This window comes from Candidozyma duobushaemuli (assembly GCF_002926085.2).
Source record: "Candidozyma duobushaemuli strain B09383 chromosome Unknown D_B09383, whole genome shotgun sequence".
Taxonomy (NCBI): Eukaryota; Fungi; Ascomycota; class Pichiomycetes; order Serinales; family Metschnikowiaceae; genus Candidozyma; species Candidozyma duobushaemuli.
The window spans coordinates 102,331-120,005 of record NW_020289898.1 but is presented as its reverse complement, the minus strand read 5'-3'; the positions used below and the strand labels follow the sequence as shown (position 1 = coordinate 120,005).

The following is a 17,675-nucleotide window of genomic DNA, read 5'->3' as shown; positions in this document are numbered from 1 at the left end:
ACCCATTCACTAGATCGATTCATCTTTGATATATTTTGCTTATTTCCTAACAAGTCTTTAAAGTCTTACTTTATTCCTGTCTATTCCAACTCGTGGCCTAAGCCTCAAGCTTTGTCCTGCCCACCAACTGATCGCAGACGTCTCTGGTCTTGGCCCAGTGTATTCTCTTTGGCATTCTTCTCTTCACTTCAGTCTCGAAATCATACAATTGTCTGATTCCAGTAAACTGAAGGTGCAGCGACACAATTCCCAAAACGGCAGCAGTTTCAGATAAGCTCTTGTCGTCCATAGGAATTTCGAGCTCGTCTCTGTATTTGCTGATGTCATCAGACTTGGATTCAATGAACTGCACTGCCTTGATAGCAAATCTTGTTGCTCTCGTTCTGTCCACGGGAGAAGGCAAGCCACCTTGCTGGACGTGACCTGGCACCGCAGTCTTGGTATCAAACACACCGTCAGACTCCAGCTTCATGATCTCGGCCAAAACCTGAGTAGTCAACACCTTCGAGGCATTCGTGCTCTTCAATAATAGCTTACCAGTTCTCGCAAGTCCCCTTTCTGCAGTGAAGGATTCCCTCAAAGACTTGATGTCAAGCTCCAATTGTGCCAAGTCAATGCCTTCCTCGGGCACGTAAGATGCCTGAGCACCACAGGCCAATGAAGCGAACGTGGCAATGTAGCCAGAGTTACCTCCTTGAACATCAATGACGAATGCACGATCTCTAGTGGCAGATGCAGACTGTTTGACGACGTCACAGTACTCCATCAAAGAGTTCAAACAAGTGTCCGAGCCAAGTGAGTAATCGGTACCAGGCACATTGTTCGAGATAGTAGCTGGGACGAGAACCATGGGTATACGGAATGCAGGGTACATAGCACGGGCCTTCTCCAACTGCTCCAAGGAAACAAAGGCCTCGAAGCCACCGACAAGGATTAAGCCATCGAACTTGTACTTTTCGAAGTAATATGCAATCAAGCCCAAGTCTGTGCTCTCGGGCGTGTTTCTGTTGGTACCAATCTCACAACCACCCATGGATGTCCAGCCCTCGATGGACAACCAGTCTACCGAGCGGACGGACTCGTGTCTGGCCAAACCGGAGAAACCATTGTGGATGGCATAAGGCGTGTGACCTCTGGACATACAGTATGTTGCCATGGCATAAACTGCACTGTTCATACCACCAGCAGGTGCACCAACGTTGATGACGGCAATTCTCTTCCGCTTTTCCTCTGGAAGACTGGGCTTCTCGTGGTTGGCAGAGTTGATGGCCATGAAGTTGCTCAAGTGTTCCACAAACTCAGAGTCTCTCAAGTCCATTGCCTTGGCGAAATCATGCTTCTCAATCGCTTCAGCGACAGACTTTGTGACCTTGACAGCTTCCACGAGTGACAAGCGAACAATCTTGTTTTCTTTGACACCAATCAATGGAGATGGAGTTTCTGGGGTAGATTCCAAAACGGCTTTGACAGCCTCGACACCCTGGAAAGTAGCCAAGATACGGTCGTAAGCAACGGCATTACCACCTCTTTGAACATGACCCAAAGTAGTGACTCTGGTGTCCAAGCCCAACTTGTTGGTCAAGACATCCTTCACTTGTTTGGCGGTGATTGGTTCTAGGTCGCTTGTGATGGCACCTTCGGCCATGATAACAATGGTCTTTCTCTTGCCCTTGTCTCTGTGTTTAGAAACGATCTGGCACATCTGGCTTTGCCAGTCCTTGGATGAGGAGGGCTTCTCTGGAATGAAGATATAATCAGCAGAGGTTGCAATACCAGCCATCAAAGCCAACCAACCGCAATGACGGCCCATGACCTCAACCACGAAAGCTCTCGAGTGAGAGTTGGCGGTAGCGTCGATATAGTCGATGGCTCTGCAGATTCTGTCCAATGCAGAGTAGGCACCAATGGTGGCATCGGTAGTAGCCATGTCATTGTCAATGGAACCCACAGCACCACAGATATTCAAGTGCTTGTGTCTTTCGTACTGCTTGTCGTTGATGGAGCCATTGTCCTTCAATTCCTTGATCAAAGAAGGCCACTCAGAACGGAACAAGTCCGCACCTGTCAAGGAGCCGTCACCACCACAGACAATGAGGGCATCGATGCCTGCCTCAATCATGTTCTTACATGCCTTCAAACGACCTGGTCTTTCCTTGAAAGCCATGCATCTAGCAGTACCGATCTTAGTACCGCCCTCGGTCAAGTAGCCTCTCACATCCTGCCATTGCATCTCTTTGATGTAATCGGAGCCACCTCTGACCAATCCCTCGTAGCCCTCCATCACAGCGAATGGCTTACAACCTCTGAAGATTGCAGCACGAACCACCGCACGGACACAGGCATTCATACCGGGAGCGTCACCACCAGAGGTCATGACGGCAATGTTTCTCAGGGTAGGAGTATCACTGACAATTCTTGAGACCTCCGATGCTGCTGAGCTCATGACGGTTGGCTCAAACTCTTCGATAGTCAACTTGGCCACCGGAGGTAACAAGCTCAAGGCGTTGGAAGCGCTGGTGAAGCCGACTAAGTTTCCCAATGGGTCCGTAGTATAAACTTCACTAGGGTACAATTCATTAGGATACAACTGGCAAGGAATGTCCAGGTTCAAAAGCGTAGACACCAAATCGTTCAACTTGGTCACGGCAAAGGTCAAGTGAGAGATCTGAGATCTCCAGTCTGCAACGTTGAACAGCTGAGTCCAGTGTTCTCTCAATTCCTCAATCTCCTCTTCCGTTCTCTCGTCTGAAACTTCGATCTTCAAAGTGGTCTTCTTGTCGTCGGCAAGCAAAATGGCGGATGAAGCCTGCTCAGACTTGACCTTGAAGCCCACAACGTTGGAGTAGAAATTGATGGTTTGATTCATAGCGGGTTTTCCGGGAGCGTGAAGCACAGCGCCTGTGGCGCCGTTCACGACGGAAACTGGCATTTTCAATTAAGTTGGTTTCAACTCTTGGTTCAACGGTAGCAATGGAGCCCCAAAAGTCCGAGATATATCTGTGCGGCCGTCACCTGACCACCGGCCATCGCCAGCCCGATTCCAGCTGAAACGGGAATTGATTGGGGAAATTTTGTTCTTTTGTAATAAGTGAGTTCTAGCTGTTCAGTTTGAAGATAAAAGCTTTGAACTTCTTTGAAAGTCGGGCTCTTTGTGCTCTTGTTTCTGCTATCATTGGCTGCGAAATCAGAGATCATCACGCAACGTCATTCCAAGGAGACCAGATGAGCCATGTGACTCGGAGTCAATCGGTTAGCTGTTGGGCGTGGTTTAGACAGAAGGAGGTCAAAACCAATGCAATTGTTATATCGGAGGAAAATAATGTGTAATATTGTCTGGACATATACAAGCACCAAATGGGTCCATGTGCGCCGGTAATTTGGGGGAGGTTTTACGGAACAAAGCGATGAATTGATAATTTATTAGAAAATGGGATTGATAGAACATTTGATCCCAACTTGAAGGCTCCAGCTTCATATCGCTACGGTCGGCGATTTCTATTACAGAAAACCGGTTGAAGTATTGGCCTCTCCCTTACTACCTCGGAATCCTACTCGCCTACACTATATCAGTGGATTACCAAGCAGTTTCATTTTTGCGGTAATTTGAGCCCGAACAAGTGGTGAAAGCTTGCACTATATTTTCCATTTTTCTTCAAAATATGTTACCTTGTCATCAAATCAACTCAATGTTCATCATTTCTTAAGTACTATGCTAAATTCACACAAACTTGCAAAACTTTGACATGTTCCCAAAATTCACATAATGCTACTTAAGCTTCAAAGATGCAAAGATGTATTACAAAGTACCAGAAATACCATGTGCTTCCTTTTTGTGGACAAAAATTTAGCCATCTGTATCTTTCACATCATCACTACTAACGTACCAAAGCTCAGGGTCTATGCGACAAATGCCCGAATTTGTCTAACACAATTCATGAAAGCAGCCAAAGAAGCATTCGATAAACAATAAAGGAGAACACCCCTTCCACCTAGAACCCGTTGGGTATCATCGACATCATCTTGGTAGTAACCGAGATCTGTGAGATCTGTGAGTGGCTATCCTGCTCAGCATGGCTGCGAACCCATCTTCTCCAAAACCAAGATGCCCAACACCAAACATCTTGGCTCTATCAGCCACAGAGAGTCATTCTTAATAATCATGGGAAAAAAAAAAAAAAAAAAAATCCAATGATTAACTGGAGTTTCTTTCTCAGCTAAAACCACAAAACGCTAAGGTTGCTACAAACCCAACACCTACCGAGTCCCCAACCACCAACCCAAAGCAATGTTTCCTTCTCACTAGCATCTCATAAAACTCCACTACACTATCCAATAGGTCCCCTCCTCGTGCCCTTTCTACCACCTACTACATCTGTTCCACGATTTACGCCGACCCCACAGGCATAGAGGCCTCCAGCGTACACACCGTCCCGCGCTCAAATTTTTCTCGACAAGCTTACCAGATCTCCAGCAAAACCACCAACGTAATGTCGGAACAGAAGATCAACCAGCCTTTGGCCGACATCTCCAAGATGTCAGTGCCCACGCTTCCATCGACTGCTCCTGAGTTGCCCAAGCAGAACGGCTTCTGGTCCTCCAACCCCGTCTTCTCCTACTTGAACGACGTCTACACCAACATCTCCCAGCACAGACAATCCTTGGGTTTGACCAACCCAGGTACCGTGGAGAACCTCACCAAGGAGGTCAACCGTGACGTCTTCTTGAACCAGCACTTCTTCCAGGGTTTGCGTGCCGACTTGAACAAGTCCTTCTGTTTTGACCCAGCTTTCCAGACCTCCCACGCCTTCTCCATTGGCGGCGACTTGCCCCCTTATGCATTCTCGGCTTTGTACGCCCGTGAAAACATGTTTGCCCAGGGTAACATCGACAACCAGTTCTCCGTTTCTGGTAAGGTCAACTACGGCTGGGACGAGCACAATGTCTCCAAGGTGACTTTGCAGATTGCTCACGGCCAGCCTACCATGTGCCAGTTGGAGCAGGACTACAACGCCAACGACTTCTCCATCAACTTCAAGACCTTGAACCCTCTGTACTTGTCCGGTGCTTTTACTGGTGTTGCCATTGGCTCCTTGTTGCAGTCCTTGACCAAGAAGTTTGCTGTGGGTGTCGAGGCCACCTTCTCCAGACAGAACTCCTCTCTTCCTCCAGACAGTGCTATCAGCTACTTTGCCCGTTACAACGCCGGTGACTGGATTGCTACCGCCCAGGTCCAGGGCCAGGGTGCTCTTGTCGGTACCTTCTGGAGAAAGGTTTCCGAGAACGTCCAGGCTGGTTTGGAGACCCAGATCGCCGCCGGTATGAGACCTGTCAGCACACCTTTCGGCGCCCAGCTCGAACCTGTCGTTGAGGGTATCACCACCTTGGGTGCCAAGTACGAGTACCGTACCGCCGTCTTCAGAGGCCAGGTCGACACCACTGGTAAGACCTCGGTCTTCTTGGAGAAGAAGATCATGCCTATGCTCTCTGTCATGTTCGCTGGTGAGATTGACCACTTCAAGCAGTCCTCCAAGGTGGGTGCTGGTTTGCAGGTTGAGACTGCCGGTAATGAGCAGATATTCTTGATGCAAAACGGTATGGTTGACGCCAACGGCAACCCTATCCCTGGCGCTGCCATGTAATGCATCTTGATAGACCAGCACCAGTGCTACAACCCATACTTTCATGACCTCTCATTGTATATATCGTATAATCATATATTGTACATTTCGATGCTTGATTTACTTTTGAACTCTCACCATCCGAACAACCGTGAAATCCCCCCACGTTTGCTTGGTTCTTCAGTTTCACTACGACGAGCACTCACAAGGCGATAGACATCTGACGAACTGAGTGATTCGTTTCTGCTCCTACCCTGCTTTTGTTCAGTCTTTGGAGGCTTGGTCTGGGTATTCAAAGTGTTCGTTTTAGGCCTGGGCCCATATCCACGGCTAGACCCGACACTTGGACGCCTTCCATTTGGCTGCTGCAAATTGGCATGCAAGTTATTCTCAGTGATTGAGCGATAAATATCCCGAAGGGTGCTTTCCTGGGTGCGGTTGGATGCGATACTGTTCTTCGCACTGGCAAGCGAGTAATTTGAGCGAGAGTGGGATAACTGGGGCTGACGAACATTTGGCTCCATCCAGTTGCTGACAGAATTGTAGAGCTCGCTAGGAGACGACCGGCGGGACCTTTGGCTCTGGGTATTCTGTCTTGCTCTGTTGTACTGTGAGAGTGATGTCTTTGGGAAATCATCATCATCTTCCTCATCAGCCGGTTCATGTGTAGTGGAGCCCACATTGCTTCTTATATCTGGAACGAGTGGGATCTTTCCACGCTGATAATTGATGGCCGCTGGATACGCACTGGATGCCAAAGACATTGTCCGCGACTGTGATCTAGGAATGTTGTAATTGATGGATTTTGTAGTAGAAATGTTCTCCTCATACTCATCGAGAAGCGAGTCCATGGAAGAGGAGTCAGATTTGGCATCGGCCTTCGCTGGCCTGGAGCGGGACTGATAGGGGTTCGAGTGCTGCTTGTAGGACAACTCCTTTGGTGTTGGAAGGTTGGCATGTGGATTTGCATGCGGGTTAGCATGAGGGTGAGGCTGACTCACTGGTTTTGGTTGGAATAATTTAGAAGCTGGTTTTTTCGAGTTGGAGTTGTGCTCATTGACATTGAAACTAGCAAGCGCCGAGGTGATTGATTGATTCGATGTTTTGCGATGCAAAGGCCATTGAGGTTCTTGGGTAGGAGGAATTTGGAACGCTGGATCTGGATCGTAGAGCTGTTGAGGAGACACCGGTGCAGATGGCGGTGATTCCGGGATATCGTTGAAGTATGGTGTGAAGTGACTGGATTTTGGTGTTCTTTCATGCCCAGCATGAAGAGGGTCACCGTTACCATTCGAAGGCTTTGTCTTTTCAGGCGTATGTGGCTCCTGAAGCTCTTCCTCTATGTATGACGGAAGGGAGGGAGCTTTGGCAGCTGCAAATGAGAGGTTGGTGTACTTGACGACACCCTGTAAAATCAGCTCGAGCTCCTTTATCACAGCGACATCCTCTGTATCAATGTTGATTTTCCAGTACCGCTCTGGGTTCGACAAAGGCAAGATGAACTGGTTGAGACTTATGCGAAGAATTTTGAGCTTTGGAAGAAGCGGATAGACAAACGAGCGGCCACACAGCAAATAAGTCACGTCGCCGTTATGCAATTGGAAGATCTCAAGCTCTCCATGTCCCAAGAGTGTCCCTGAAGACGACTGCAGAACCGGATCCAGAATCTGCTCATGATAGACCAAGATTCGGGCAGCCAGATAGCGAAAAAGCGAGGCCTTCCCCTGCAAGTTCTGCTGGGAAAGAATCTCCAGGTACTTCTGGTGGTCGTCCACTGAGTTAACTTCGCTATTGTTTGAAGAAACAGGTTGTTTCCTATTTTTCCGAAATTCCTTGGCTTCACTGATAAAAGAAGGCTCGGCAACACGATCACTACTTTTCTTATGACGTAGTAAAGTCTGTTTTCGAGGGCTCATAAGCTGTTCTTGGTGTTTCGGCGGTTGAGTTATCGGTTCTGTTATTAGCGTGGGTAATTGACTTGGCGAGGGTTCCACAGGCGTCTTTGGCACATTGGCTGTGTTCTCTTCAGATGCAGCATTGTCCACAGTAGCAGCCTTGGAAGCATCCTTCTGGGGGCTTTGACCGTCCACAGGGGTTTCCGAGGAGGGTGTTTTCTTCTTCTTTCTGCCCCGCCTTTTTCGCTTGTCGTTCGGCGGCCTCCGGTTTTTCGAGTCGTCCGGCTTATCCTGACTTATCATGACGAAATTCAGAATAACAAGGCTTATGGGATGTTGATAATGGAGGACCGGTGTATGGCTATGTGAATGTTTTCTCAAAATGTAGTGGTTACTGCAGACTCTGAGGTACGGGTGGTCTGGGGTACGTCTGGGGCAAACGAGGTCCCTCGACGTCAGAAAAGAAAAAAAAAGAGAAGTATAAATTGAAAATGAAGATTAGCTACCCTTTTACGGGGAAAACCATGTCGAGCAGTGTAGGGGCATTGGGCTCTAGAGCAGGTTTGGTTCGTGCGGACTTAATGACGTTGATTAGTTGATATTCAGGTGAGCATGGGTAGTCTGCGGAAGTAGACTTTAGTAATTGTCAAACTCGCTATTGTGGCGCTTAGTTGCCCAACCTTCTTTCGAAACCCTCGAATGAAGCGGACTCGCCTTGTTCGACATCGGCAGTCAACAAAGGCTTGTAGCCCACATTGCGCTCGTTGACGGCTTCTTCTTCTCTAGTCCACACAACAATGTTGTGCAAGGTACTGATGACAGGGCTGAGCTTGTGTTCTATCCACAAGATAACCTTCAGTGGGGGAACATAAAGTTGATCTTGCCCATAGCAAGCAAGAAGCCAGCGCTGATTCCCGCCAAATGGCCAAAGAAGGACGAGTTGGGGAAAAGGAACGCAAGCAAGCACAAGTAGAGGAATGGGACGTAAAGCGTTGGGATTGGGAATTCGTTGCCCTGTGTACGGAATGTGTACACAGAGGGGTGAGTGAAGTGCTCCTTGTAGCAGTAGAACGACAAAAGCGAGAAGAAGATTCCCAGCAAGCCAGCCACATGCTGCGTAGGGTACAAGACTAGACCCAATAAACAGTATTGCAATGCCGCCACGACTGCCAAGATGTTCATGGTGACACCGGTATACACAGTTCCATGGCTTCTTTCATAGCGAGCCAAGAGCGGCGCCAAAGACGCGAGGTTCAACAACAAGTGCAACACATTGAGATGTGGGAAGATGTAAAACAGAATGGCGTTCAAGTTGAGGTTCAATGGCGCATGTGGCTCCAAGATAACAGCATCGGAGTCGCGAGGGTAGAATCCAAAGAAGCCCACAGCGAAGATGGTGAACCCTACAGTGAAGGCAGGGAGGTTATCCAAGGTGTCTGCGTTAGGCAAGTGGGCTTGTAAAGGAGCCATGGCAAGGGGAGCTTTTTAAGGTTGTTTTGAAAGTGGAGCTCAAGAATGCCGGTGTGAGCAGACCTAAAAAACTCTCGACTGTATCAACACATAGTGAATATTTCGCGCTCAAGACGAGAGGGATTGGCTTGCTGTGGTGGAATTCATAAGCCTTCAATTGAAGAACGATACCATTTGTGATTGGTTAATTGAGAAATGTGGGCGATTAAACTGGATTATACCTTAGACCAATGCCTTTGATCGCTCGGATTTTCCGACTTAGCCGCTCAGGCCACTGTAAATAGATCTGCCGCAAGAAACATGTCGGAAAAATGACACCTTCACCCAGCTGATTTGGGTTGAAGCTATAAGATTAGCTTCGTTAGGCGTGGCAAAGTCATTGAAACCTTGAAGAGTGAAAATGACAAATGCGAATGTTGTACAAGGGTAGACTTGTCTTGTCTCGATGGACCACTTTGACCCACAAAATGCTCGAGTCAATACTTCCTTATACACAATTTTCGCCCTCTCTGAATTGTTTCAGCGCATTACCTCATGCCCAACGGCATGAAACTATCCTAAACGATATTGTCAACATCGATGGCTTCACCGCTATTCGATCTGCTCAGGGAGACGAAAAGCTTCTTAAGGGTCGAACCGTTAATAACCTCTTGCATTTATATGAGACTCGTTATTGTATCGGCCTTTAGTGGTTCCAAACGTATTTAGCTCTTTGGCTGGCTCTTGTCACTGCTAGTTCTAGTTAAGACTTCCAGATTAGGAGAGTTAAACAAGCTCGTCAAAAGGGCTAATGAAGTCCAAATCAAATAGCTCAACTGTCTTTCCCTATATCCAGCTTCACTCTTTCGTGGAAGGCCTGAATGAACTCTTTCTTCCTAAGGTTACTTTCCCTTATAGCGTCAATCTTTTCCAATCTGTCAGACACAGGCTCACATATACCATCAATCTCCAGAAGAAGTTGCCTCATTTCATTGAGTTTCATACGAATTGTGCCAGCGTGGTTGTCAAAGTCTTTTGGCTGCAATTCACCCTTTTCTAGCTGCTGAAGAAGCGTGAAGAGATTGGGTAGAAGCTCGATAACTTCGGCTTTCTCCAAAGCCAGATTCTCGGATTCTTGGGATTCAACGTTAATGTCAACCTTGCTTTCGATATCTTTCGGTTCTTCACTCATGGTTTGATGTGTCTAAATGCGGTAAGCATCTTTAAGTGTATAATTGCACCCGTACACCAAAACCATATACCCCCATGCTTACGACGCCAGATCTTGCTCAAAATCTAAAATATTTAATCCAAGTAACGATATTATCTCAAATAATAAGAATGGAATATTTCAGACTTCCAAGCTTGCTCCGTGGCCTCAGTAAATCCTTGCTTTCAGCTAATACCTACATATAGCCAGTAGTATCAATTGTAGCTCGACTCACTATCTCCATCACGCCCTCAACATGGATCTTCTATTTCTGGTTCTCACCAAGTGCTTGCCTTGTTTTCCTGATCTTTCAAGCCCTTCGCTTACGGTCAATGGCACAAAATACAAAATACTCCGGCTCCTCGGTGAAGGTGGCTTCTCTTATGTCTATCTTGTATCGCAGAAGAACAATGCTAACAACCTATACGCCATGAAGAAGATTCGGTGTCCGTACGGTGGAAATGATGCAACTTATGCCAATGCGTGGCGAGAAGTACGCAGCTACCACAGATTTGCTGAAAGCAAAACCCCCTACATCATCCACACTATAGACGAAAGCGTGGTCAACGAAAGCGATGGATCAAGGACCTTCTACATTCTTCTTCCATACTTTGAGAGGTCTTTACAAGATGTGATCAACTTCAATGTGCTCAATAGCGTTTCTATGGAGGAAGAGGAGGTGCTCAAGATATTCATTGGCGTGCTTCGAGGTGTGCAAGCAATGCATAAGTACCAGAAAAGAGGCAGCGCCGGAGGTCCTGAAACTGATGACGACGAAAATGATTTGATGCTTCCAGATGAAGACGATGATAGCTACGGCCAGGCAACAGAACTTCTGGAACTCTGTCCATATGCGCACAGAGATATCAAGCCTGCAAACGTCATGCTCTCTGCTGAGGGCTTACCAGTCCTTGTGGATTTGGGCCTGTGCTCCAAGGCTAGAGTTACAGTGACCTCTCGGCAACAGGCACTTACATTGACCGAATTTGCCCAGGAACATTGTACGCTTCCGTACAGGGCACCTGAGCTTTTGGATGTTGCTAGCAACGCCGAAATCACCGAGCTGACAGATATATGGTCTTTAGGGTGTCTCTTGTACAGTTGTTGCTTCGGATTCTCGCCATTTGAAAAACTCGAAATTGAACAAGGCGCCAATTTGAATTTAGCCATCTCGCAGGGTAAATATGAGATTCCGAGCGACCTTCGAGGCTTCTCTCCCGAACTCATTGACATTATCAAGTCATGCCTAGTTTTGAAACCTACAGAAAGGCCTACAGTTGACGAGCTTCTAGAGTCCTGTCTCACTTTGCTTCATAAAATATGATCTACACGGAAAAGGTCCCCATCTTTCCCTACATTGGACTGCAGACAGACACTCCTCTCTCCCAAACATTTGAGCCCGTGTCTGAATAATATTACCAAGCTTAGACCTGCAATACAGACATGACAAAGTTCCAAAGAGGCGAGCTCATGGAGGGCTGGAATGACTGTCCAGACATTATGATGCAAGCAAACACTAGCAGCGGCAGTGTCGGAAGCCGCCTGAAAAGACGGACTCCTCGTGCATATGGTTCAGCCAACTCCTCCCAAAGCAGTGTAGCCACGAGTAATGTGGCACCTGTCAAAGAATACACAGAAGAAGAGCTTCGGCAAGTGAAGCTGTCGATCGAGACTTATGTGAGCGAAGGGCAGTTCAAAGAGGAAGACAAGGCTTTCGTGAACGAAAGACTACTCGGATCCTTTGATTCACTTGAAGATGGACATAAACAGTTTGTTGCCAGGACCGCCGAGGCAGTGATTTCTCACCAGAAGAAACCCGGCCAGTTGAAAACCGAAGTGCTCACGTTCATGATGGCCAACTCCGGAGTGAGCACATGGGCAGTGGGTCTCAAGAAATTTGTGGAGATGCAATAGGCCGTGACCCACTAGAAAGCTTGTACAAGCTACGCATTGCTAGATTCGTTGATGATGTTTATACTATACACAACACATAGAGCTGGGTAACTAAATGCATGAAGGACATGTTGGTGTCCACGTTCTTCTCCCGGCGGTATGGGTTCAAATGAAATGTTGAAGAAAAAAAGCGTAGCTCTAATGCCACTACATTCTCCTTCTTCTGCCGATCTGGGCCTGGAAACCAGTCTTGATGCTCGACACGGACCTCGTGGATCCACAAGCCTTACAGCTCAAGAAATGCAATCTGTTGGCCGACTCTCTCTTCAACTCGGTGTTCATAGACTTACATGTCTTGCATGTCACGTACTCGATGATGTATCTTCTCAAGACAGACTCCATCTGCTTAGGCTGGAACTTACCCTTCAACACCAATCTCTTCTCACCGTCAATAGAACCAGAGGTACCCAATTCAGCGAACAAGAACTGGATTAGATGCTCGGGGTTTCTCTGCAACACTGTAGCAATCTCTTGCACGTTGGCAAACAATGTCTTCTTGGAACCTTCTCTCTGACACACAGGTGGAGGAATTCTGAACTTTGGTCCGCTTCTGTCGCCGGCCAACTCCGGGTTGTTTTGCTTCAAAATGGTGAAAAATCGGGACAAAAGGAAGTCGTATGGCAATCCCAAGGTGGTCTGAACGGATGACTCCTTCTCTTCAGCAGTGGCGGTGACATCGTCAAGACCGGCTTTCTCCAAGGCCTCGTCGAAGTCAGAGGCACCAGCAGCTTTCGTGGACTTCTTCTTCTTCTTTTTCAAGCCCAAGTCATCGAAAGACGCCGTCACGCTGTCTACCGAGGGTGAGGCGCTCTCGCCATTCTCTTCTGTCTTCTTGGACTTCTTCTTTTTCTTCAAGCCAGCGAACATATCGTCCAACTCGGCGCTAGCTGGGGCTGGGCTGCCACTCTCGCCATCCTCGACGGGCTTCTTGGCCTTCTTCTTCTTTTTCAAGCTCGGATCAAACCCTAAGTCACTCATGGTGGTGGATAGTTGAGTAATGAGGTGAATTTTTTCCAGCCTTTTTTCTAGCGTGTTGCGCACGACCAGGTGTAGGCCCCAGAGTCGTTGATACACAGTAAGAGTCAATGTTGCTTGCCGGGTGGTGTTAAAATTATTTACTATATATTCAAGACCTTCAAGTTCTATCAGATTTGGAAGTTCAATCTCGTTTTTGAGAGCGTGCTCCATCTGGTGATGTCTCGGTTAAGCCAATCATAGATCTTCAGCTACTCATACTTACCCACAAATGCTGAAGTCATGACAATTCCATTTGGAGGTCGAGCTAGGCAAGCTTGATGAATGAATATTCTCATTATTTGGGTGACATACCGTGTAGTGTGTTTCCATTTGTATGCCATTGAAATGGCTGCGAAAAACTCAATCGTACTAGCGCCTCTCCTCTAGGTATGAAACGAGATAAAGGGTAAACACGCTGCCAATATCCATGCTTTTTATTTCGTTGGCCAAGTTTCACTGAACTACCGGGCCAAACTCCTAAAGTTGACATAAGGTTTAGAATACAGGATTACCAAAACAGCCTGCCAATCAAGCCTGCCAATTTTCTGTTCATCAGCTGAATGAATAATTGATCCTTCTTTTCAAATTGTCAGCTTTTCCAAATTGCCAGCTTTTCCTGGAGTTTTCAAGAAAGGTGACAAATGCAATATCTATTGACCTTTGTTACCCCAAATGTATTGTAAGCTACCCACATGTTTCAGAATCTAATTCTGTCAACTCTAATTTTTAAACCTCCCCAAATCCTCTACATCAAATCCACAATGAGATCTTTTCTATTATACACTGTCAAGCCCCGGACTGGCGCCAGATCACTCACTTGTCTATGCTCAACTCCTCAGTCTTCTTCTCCAAATTCTCCACACCTCTCTTCTTCTCAGCCTCTTGAGCCTGCTCCTCAAGCTCCTTGGACTCCTTGCCTGGCGTGTATGTCACCTTGGTCTTCTCTCCCTGGTCCTCGACCTTCACATTATCCTCGATGGCATACATCTTCAACAACCAGTTCTCCACTTCCTCCTTGTTGTTGGCCTCGGCCTCGTAGATGGCATCATGACCGGAGCCGTTCTTGATGTAAACGTCTACCTTGTAAGTTTGCGTTAATAGCTGGCACACTTCCAAATGACCGTTGAAAGCAGCCCAATGCAAAGCGGTATTGCCGCTGTCGTTTTGCCTGCTGGCCAACTCAGAGGCCTCTTTTTCGGGCAAAAGCGATAAAAGATATTTTACGACTTCCAAGTGCCCATTGGCAGCGGCCATATGGATAGCGGTGCTTTTGGTGATGTCGTCCTCAATAGTAGGGAGAAGCAGACCGGGCACTATGGTGGTGAAAACCTCCTTGAGGTATTCCAAGTCGCCCTCTCTAGCATCGTAAATAAGAGCGTCTTTTTCCTCCTGCGAAAGCGACGTTACAGCCATATTCTGGTAAGTAGGTAGTTGGTGGAAAATGCGATGCTCTTCACCGCAGCAGTACACCGGTATATGGATCTTGATAAGCAAGACATCTACTTTTGAATCAACGTCAATTGCGGGCTTCAAAATATAAAAACCTTCATTTCTCGAATTTCTCGTGACGAGACATGCCGCCAAAGATAGAAGAGGTCGATGATACCCCTAGGGAGCCTACCAAGAAGGACCCGCAAAGAATCATTAAGAACCCTTTTGCCACACGAAAGTCTACCACAGTCAAGAGATCCAGCGATGAAGTTTATCCTGAACGTAAAGGATTGAATAAGCCTCAGTACCTAGGAGACTCGGACCTAGATCTTCTATTCCAGAAGCTAGAATCTATGCTACAGCCCAAGCTCGAAGATCTCTCCATTGATGGGCTCTATCAAACGTTATTTGGCGAAAGAGACTCCCAAGACAAGCGCTGGGATGTGATTCAACAACTCCTAGACTTCCTTATACAAATCAAAGAGTACTCCCTCAAAGCGAATGCGAAAGACAAGGACAAGAACCTTCTTTCCATATCCTTGCACGATATCAAGACGTTTGCCAAACTCGTCAACGTCATCATCATCCTCGGCATCTACCCCTGCATTGTTCCATTGAGAATAGGTATTCCCCTCGAGAAGAGGCGCCTCAAAGACTTTGGCTCTCCCATATATAAGCCATTGACGATAGACCAAGTGCCACCAGCTAAAGGGGCCAAATCCTACACCGAGAGACACAAGCAACACGAACTACTTCTCACTTTGATTTATGACAAGTTGACGCAAGTATTTTTTGACAAGTCTGATGTTCAACAACTATTGATGAAGGGCAGTGGTTACTCCGATTTCCTTACTGTGACCATCACCCTAGCCACAGTGCCTTACTTCAGTCACCAGATTCGAGAGAGAACCAACAGAGAGTTTACGAAAGTCACTTCAATCGCATCTACATTCGAGCTTTACCAGGATTACTCCCTCTTGGTTCAATCTCCTTCACCAGGCTTTTTTAAGACCTTCGTCATGCTGAAACTCCAGGCGCTTCCGTATTCCGCTCCTAAGGGTGACGGGCTTCTCACATTAATGGAATACATTCTCGGATTGCGTGATCAAGAGGACATTGGTATCGAAAAATTAGATCAAGTGGCTAGTGTGGTGCTTCAGAAACCAAAGGATTGTACTAGCAGCGAGTACTTCACTTCCATTGGCAACCAGTGCTACGACCTACTCGTGAATATCAACAGACCAACGATCACCAGCTGCACAGCTCATGTCATAGAAAAAATCTGGTATAAGAACCCCAGGATTGTTGAAGATTTTATCCTCAAACGGATATGGCGTAACTCGAACCCTGACCCCAAGGAAAGCACGGATTTGGTGCTCGTGTCGGAAGCATCGTTGAACAACAACATCAACGTGCTTCTCACCTTGTCATCAAGGCCACTTCCTGTTCCGCTACTCATGTCCACCTTCATGCCAGTTCTTGTACCTCTTTGGTCCTACTTTATGTTCCTCAAAAAAAACGAGTCTTCCGGCGAAGTGGCTCAAAACATTATTTTGGGGTTTTTGGCATGCATTGGTACCGATTCCGATGCCTTGCAACAAGCTCTTGATCTAATAGCTCGCAACGTTGTCAATGCGGGTGGTGAGGGCTGGAAGTTTAGATTTGGACCTAACAGACTTGTTGAAATCGGTCGTGAAGATACGAAAGTTGGTGAAAGCCAGTCAGCAGAAGCTAGAGTATTGGACTTTGTGAAATTGCTTGACGGCGGCTGCAAATACTTCGTGGAGCTAGCCAAACAACTTGATGATGAGCCTGTGAGGAAATTGTTTGTTACGTTGCTCAAAAATTGGCTAAAGCTGGACTCTCAGTCCCTTTCAGAAGACAATTCTTTCATCAAACTAGCGGATCTTCGTTTGTTAGAAGGCTTGGCCAAGGAGTTCAAAGAGGTTCTTGCTGAATCACCGCTTGAGTTGTTTGAGCTTATCGAGACCGTGCTTCAAAATAGGAGCAGTGCATCAGAAGGAACTGAAGCCGCTGACATGGATGTCGATTCTGACGACGAGGAAGACCCCCAAGAATCATCAAACGAGCTACTTACAGTGGTTCTTGAGCTTCTTTCAGCTGTTCTTTCGGAGACTCAACCTGTTGCTCTTGATGATGCTTGCAGAGCAAAGCTCGCCTCAATCAGGAAAGTCTTGCAAGAACGCTATAGCCAACTCTCCCCAGCTCTGTCCTTGGCTGACAGAATCGGTCTTCTTTTGCAAGGTGAGGCACCAGCAAAGAATGAAAAAGAGGCACACCAAAAAGTGTTTGCCCGTGCTATTGCAAACCTCAATGATCCTTTGGTTCCTATCAGAGCTCATGGCTTATATCTTCTACGTCAGTTGGTGGAGCAGCAGAGTCCAGTCCTCACTTTAGATTTTGCACTCAATTTGCATCTTGTACAACTAAAGGACCCTGAACCGTTCATTTATTTGAATGCTATCAAGGGACTTGACAGCTTGCTCGATTGGGACGCATCATCTGTTCTTCCCCAGTTGATGGGACTTTATTCTGGCTCAAGCGAGGAAAAAACTGATCTTGATGAGCGCCTCAAAATTGGAGAAGTTATTCTCCGATTCATTCAAAACCAAGACGAGGCGTTCACAGGATCCTTGGCTAAGGAGGTGTCAGATGGCGCATTATCGCTCATTAGAAGACCCTCTGGTGATGAAGCTTTGGTTGACGACAGACTCAGAATGTCGGCGATGTCGTTACTTGGAACTTGTTGTAATACAAACCCAATCGGGATTCTTGAAAATCTTGAAAATGCACTTGACTGTGCCATTGGTATCCTACAGCTTGAAACCGACAAAGATAAAGCCATTATGAGACGGTCTGCAATTGTCTTGATAAATGATTTGATTGTTGGTACCTCAAAGTCAGACCATGTTCCATTCCCCAGTGCTTATAGGGGAAAGATTTTGACAGTTTTACGATATGTTAAAGACAACGATACCGACCTACTTACTAGGGAACATGCTCAGTCAGTACTCGATACAATCGACGGTCTTGCTAGAGCGCTGCTTGAACAAGAATAATCTACAGTTTGCATCTAACCAA

At 46.9% G+C, this 17,675-nt stretch overlaps 10 protein-coding genes across 10 annotated transcripts; 4 read left to right on the top strand and 6 right to left on the bottom strand. All coding sequences in view use genetic code 12, as the record gives it.

The window, feature by feature from the left end:
- Nucleotides 1-97: 97 nt before the first annotated feature.
- PFK2 (6-phosphofructokinase subunit beta) lies at nt 98-2,929 on the bottom strand (the record flags this gene model as incomplete). Its single annotated transcript, XM_025482119.1, has 1 exon — nt 98-2,929. One exon carries the CDS (start codon nt 2,927-2,929, stop codon nt 98-100), a length of 2,832 nt encoding a protein of 943 aa, XP_025336737.1.
- Nucleotides 2,930-4,487: 1,558 nt separating this feature from the next.
- On the top strand, nt 4,488-5,639 carry TOM40 (Tom40p; the record flags this gene model as incomplete). Its single annotated transcript, XM_025482118.1, has 1 exon — nt 4,488-5,639. The coding sequence occupies one exon, from the start codon at nt 4,488-4,490 to the stop codon at nt 5,637-5,639; it is 1,152 nt and encodes a 383-aa protein (XP_025336736.1).
- Nucleotides 5,640-5,752: 113 nt separating this feature from the next.
- CXQ87_003650 (uncharacterized protein) lies at nt 5,753-7,816 on the bottom strand (the record flags this gene model as incomplete). The annotated part of the gene is made up of 1 exon (XM_025482117.1): nt 5,753-7,816. The coding sequence occupies one exon, from the start codon at nt 7,814-7,816 to the stop codon at nt 5,753-5,755; it is 2,064 nt and encodes a 687-aa protein (XP_025336735.1).
- A 364-nt stretch (nt 7,817-8,180) lies between these two features.
- On the bottom strand, nt 8,181-8,983 carry CXQ87_003649 (putative rhomboid protease; the record flags this gene model as incomplete). Its single annotated transcript, XM_025482116.1, has 2 exons — nt 8,181-8,337; nt 8,382-8,983. The coding sequence occupies 2 exons, from the start codon at nt 8,981-8,983 to the stop codon at nt 8,181-8,183; spliced, it is 759 nt and encodes a 252-aa protein (XP_025336734.1).
- An 811-nt stretch (nt 8,984-9,794) lies between these two features.
- On the bottom strand, nt 9,795-10,154 carry MED9 (Med9p; the record flags this gene model as incomplete). The annotated part of the gene is made up of 1 exon (XM_025482115.1): nt 9,795-10,154. One exon carries the CDS (start codon nt 10,152-10,154, stop codon nt 9,795-9,797), a length of 360 nt encoding a protein of 119 aa, XP_025336733.1.
- Nucleotides 10,155-10,428: 274 nt separating this feature from the next.
- CXQ87_003647 (putative serine/threonine protein kinase) lies at nt 10,429-11,496 on the top strand (the record flags this gene model as incomplete). Its single annotated transcript, XM_025482114.1, has 1 exon — nt 10,429-11,496. One exon carries the CDS (start codon nt 10,429-10,431, stop codon nt 11,494-11,496), a length of 1,068 nt encoding a protein of 355 aa, XP_025336732.1.
- A 119-nt stretch (nt 11,497-11,615) lies between these two features.
- Nucleotides 11,616-12,086, top strand: CXQ87_003646 (uncharacterized protein; the record flags this gene model as incomplete). The annotated part of the gene is made up of 1 exon (XM_025482113.1): nt 11,616-12,086. One exon carries the CDS (start codon nt 11,616-11,618, stop codon nt 12,084-12,086), a length of 471 nt encoding a protein of 156 aa, XP_025336731.1.
- A 186-nt stretch (nt 12,087-12,272) lies between these two features.
- SUI3 (translation initiation factor eIF2 subunit beta) lies at nt 12,273-13,103 on the bottom strand (the record flags this gene model as incomplete). Its single annotated transcript, XM_025482112.1, has 1 exon — nt 12,273-13,103. The coding sequence occupies one exon, from the start codon at nt 13,101-13,103 to the stop codon at nt 12,273-12,275; it is 831 nt and encodes a 276-aa protein (XP_025336730.1).
- An 852-nt stretch (nt 13,104-13,955) lies between these two features.
- Nucleotides 13,956-14,555, bottom strand: CXQ87_003644 (uncharacterized protein; the record flags this gene model as incomplete). The annotated part of the gene is made up of 1 exon (XM_025482111.1): nt 13,956-14,555. The coding sequence occupies one exon, from the start codon at nt 14,553-14,555 to the stop codon at nt 13,956-13,958; it is 600 nt and encodes a 199-aa protein (XP_025336729.1).
- Nucleotides 14,556-14,716: 161 nt separating this feature from the next.
- CXQ87_003643 (uncharacterized protein) lies at nt 14,717-17,653 on the top strand (the record flags this gene model as incomplete). Its single annotated transcript, XM_025482110.1, has 1 exon — nt 14,717-17,653. The coding sequence occupies one exon, from the start codon at nt 14,717-14,719 to the stop codon at nt 17,651-17,653; it is 2,937 nt and encodes a 978-aa protein (XP_025336728.1).
- Nucleotides 17,654-17,675: the final 22 nt, after the last annotated feature.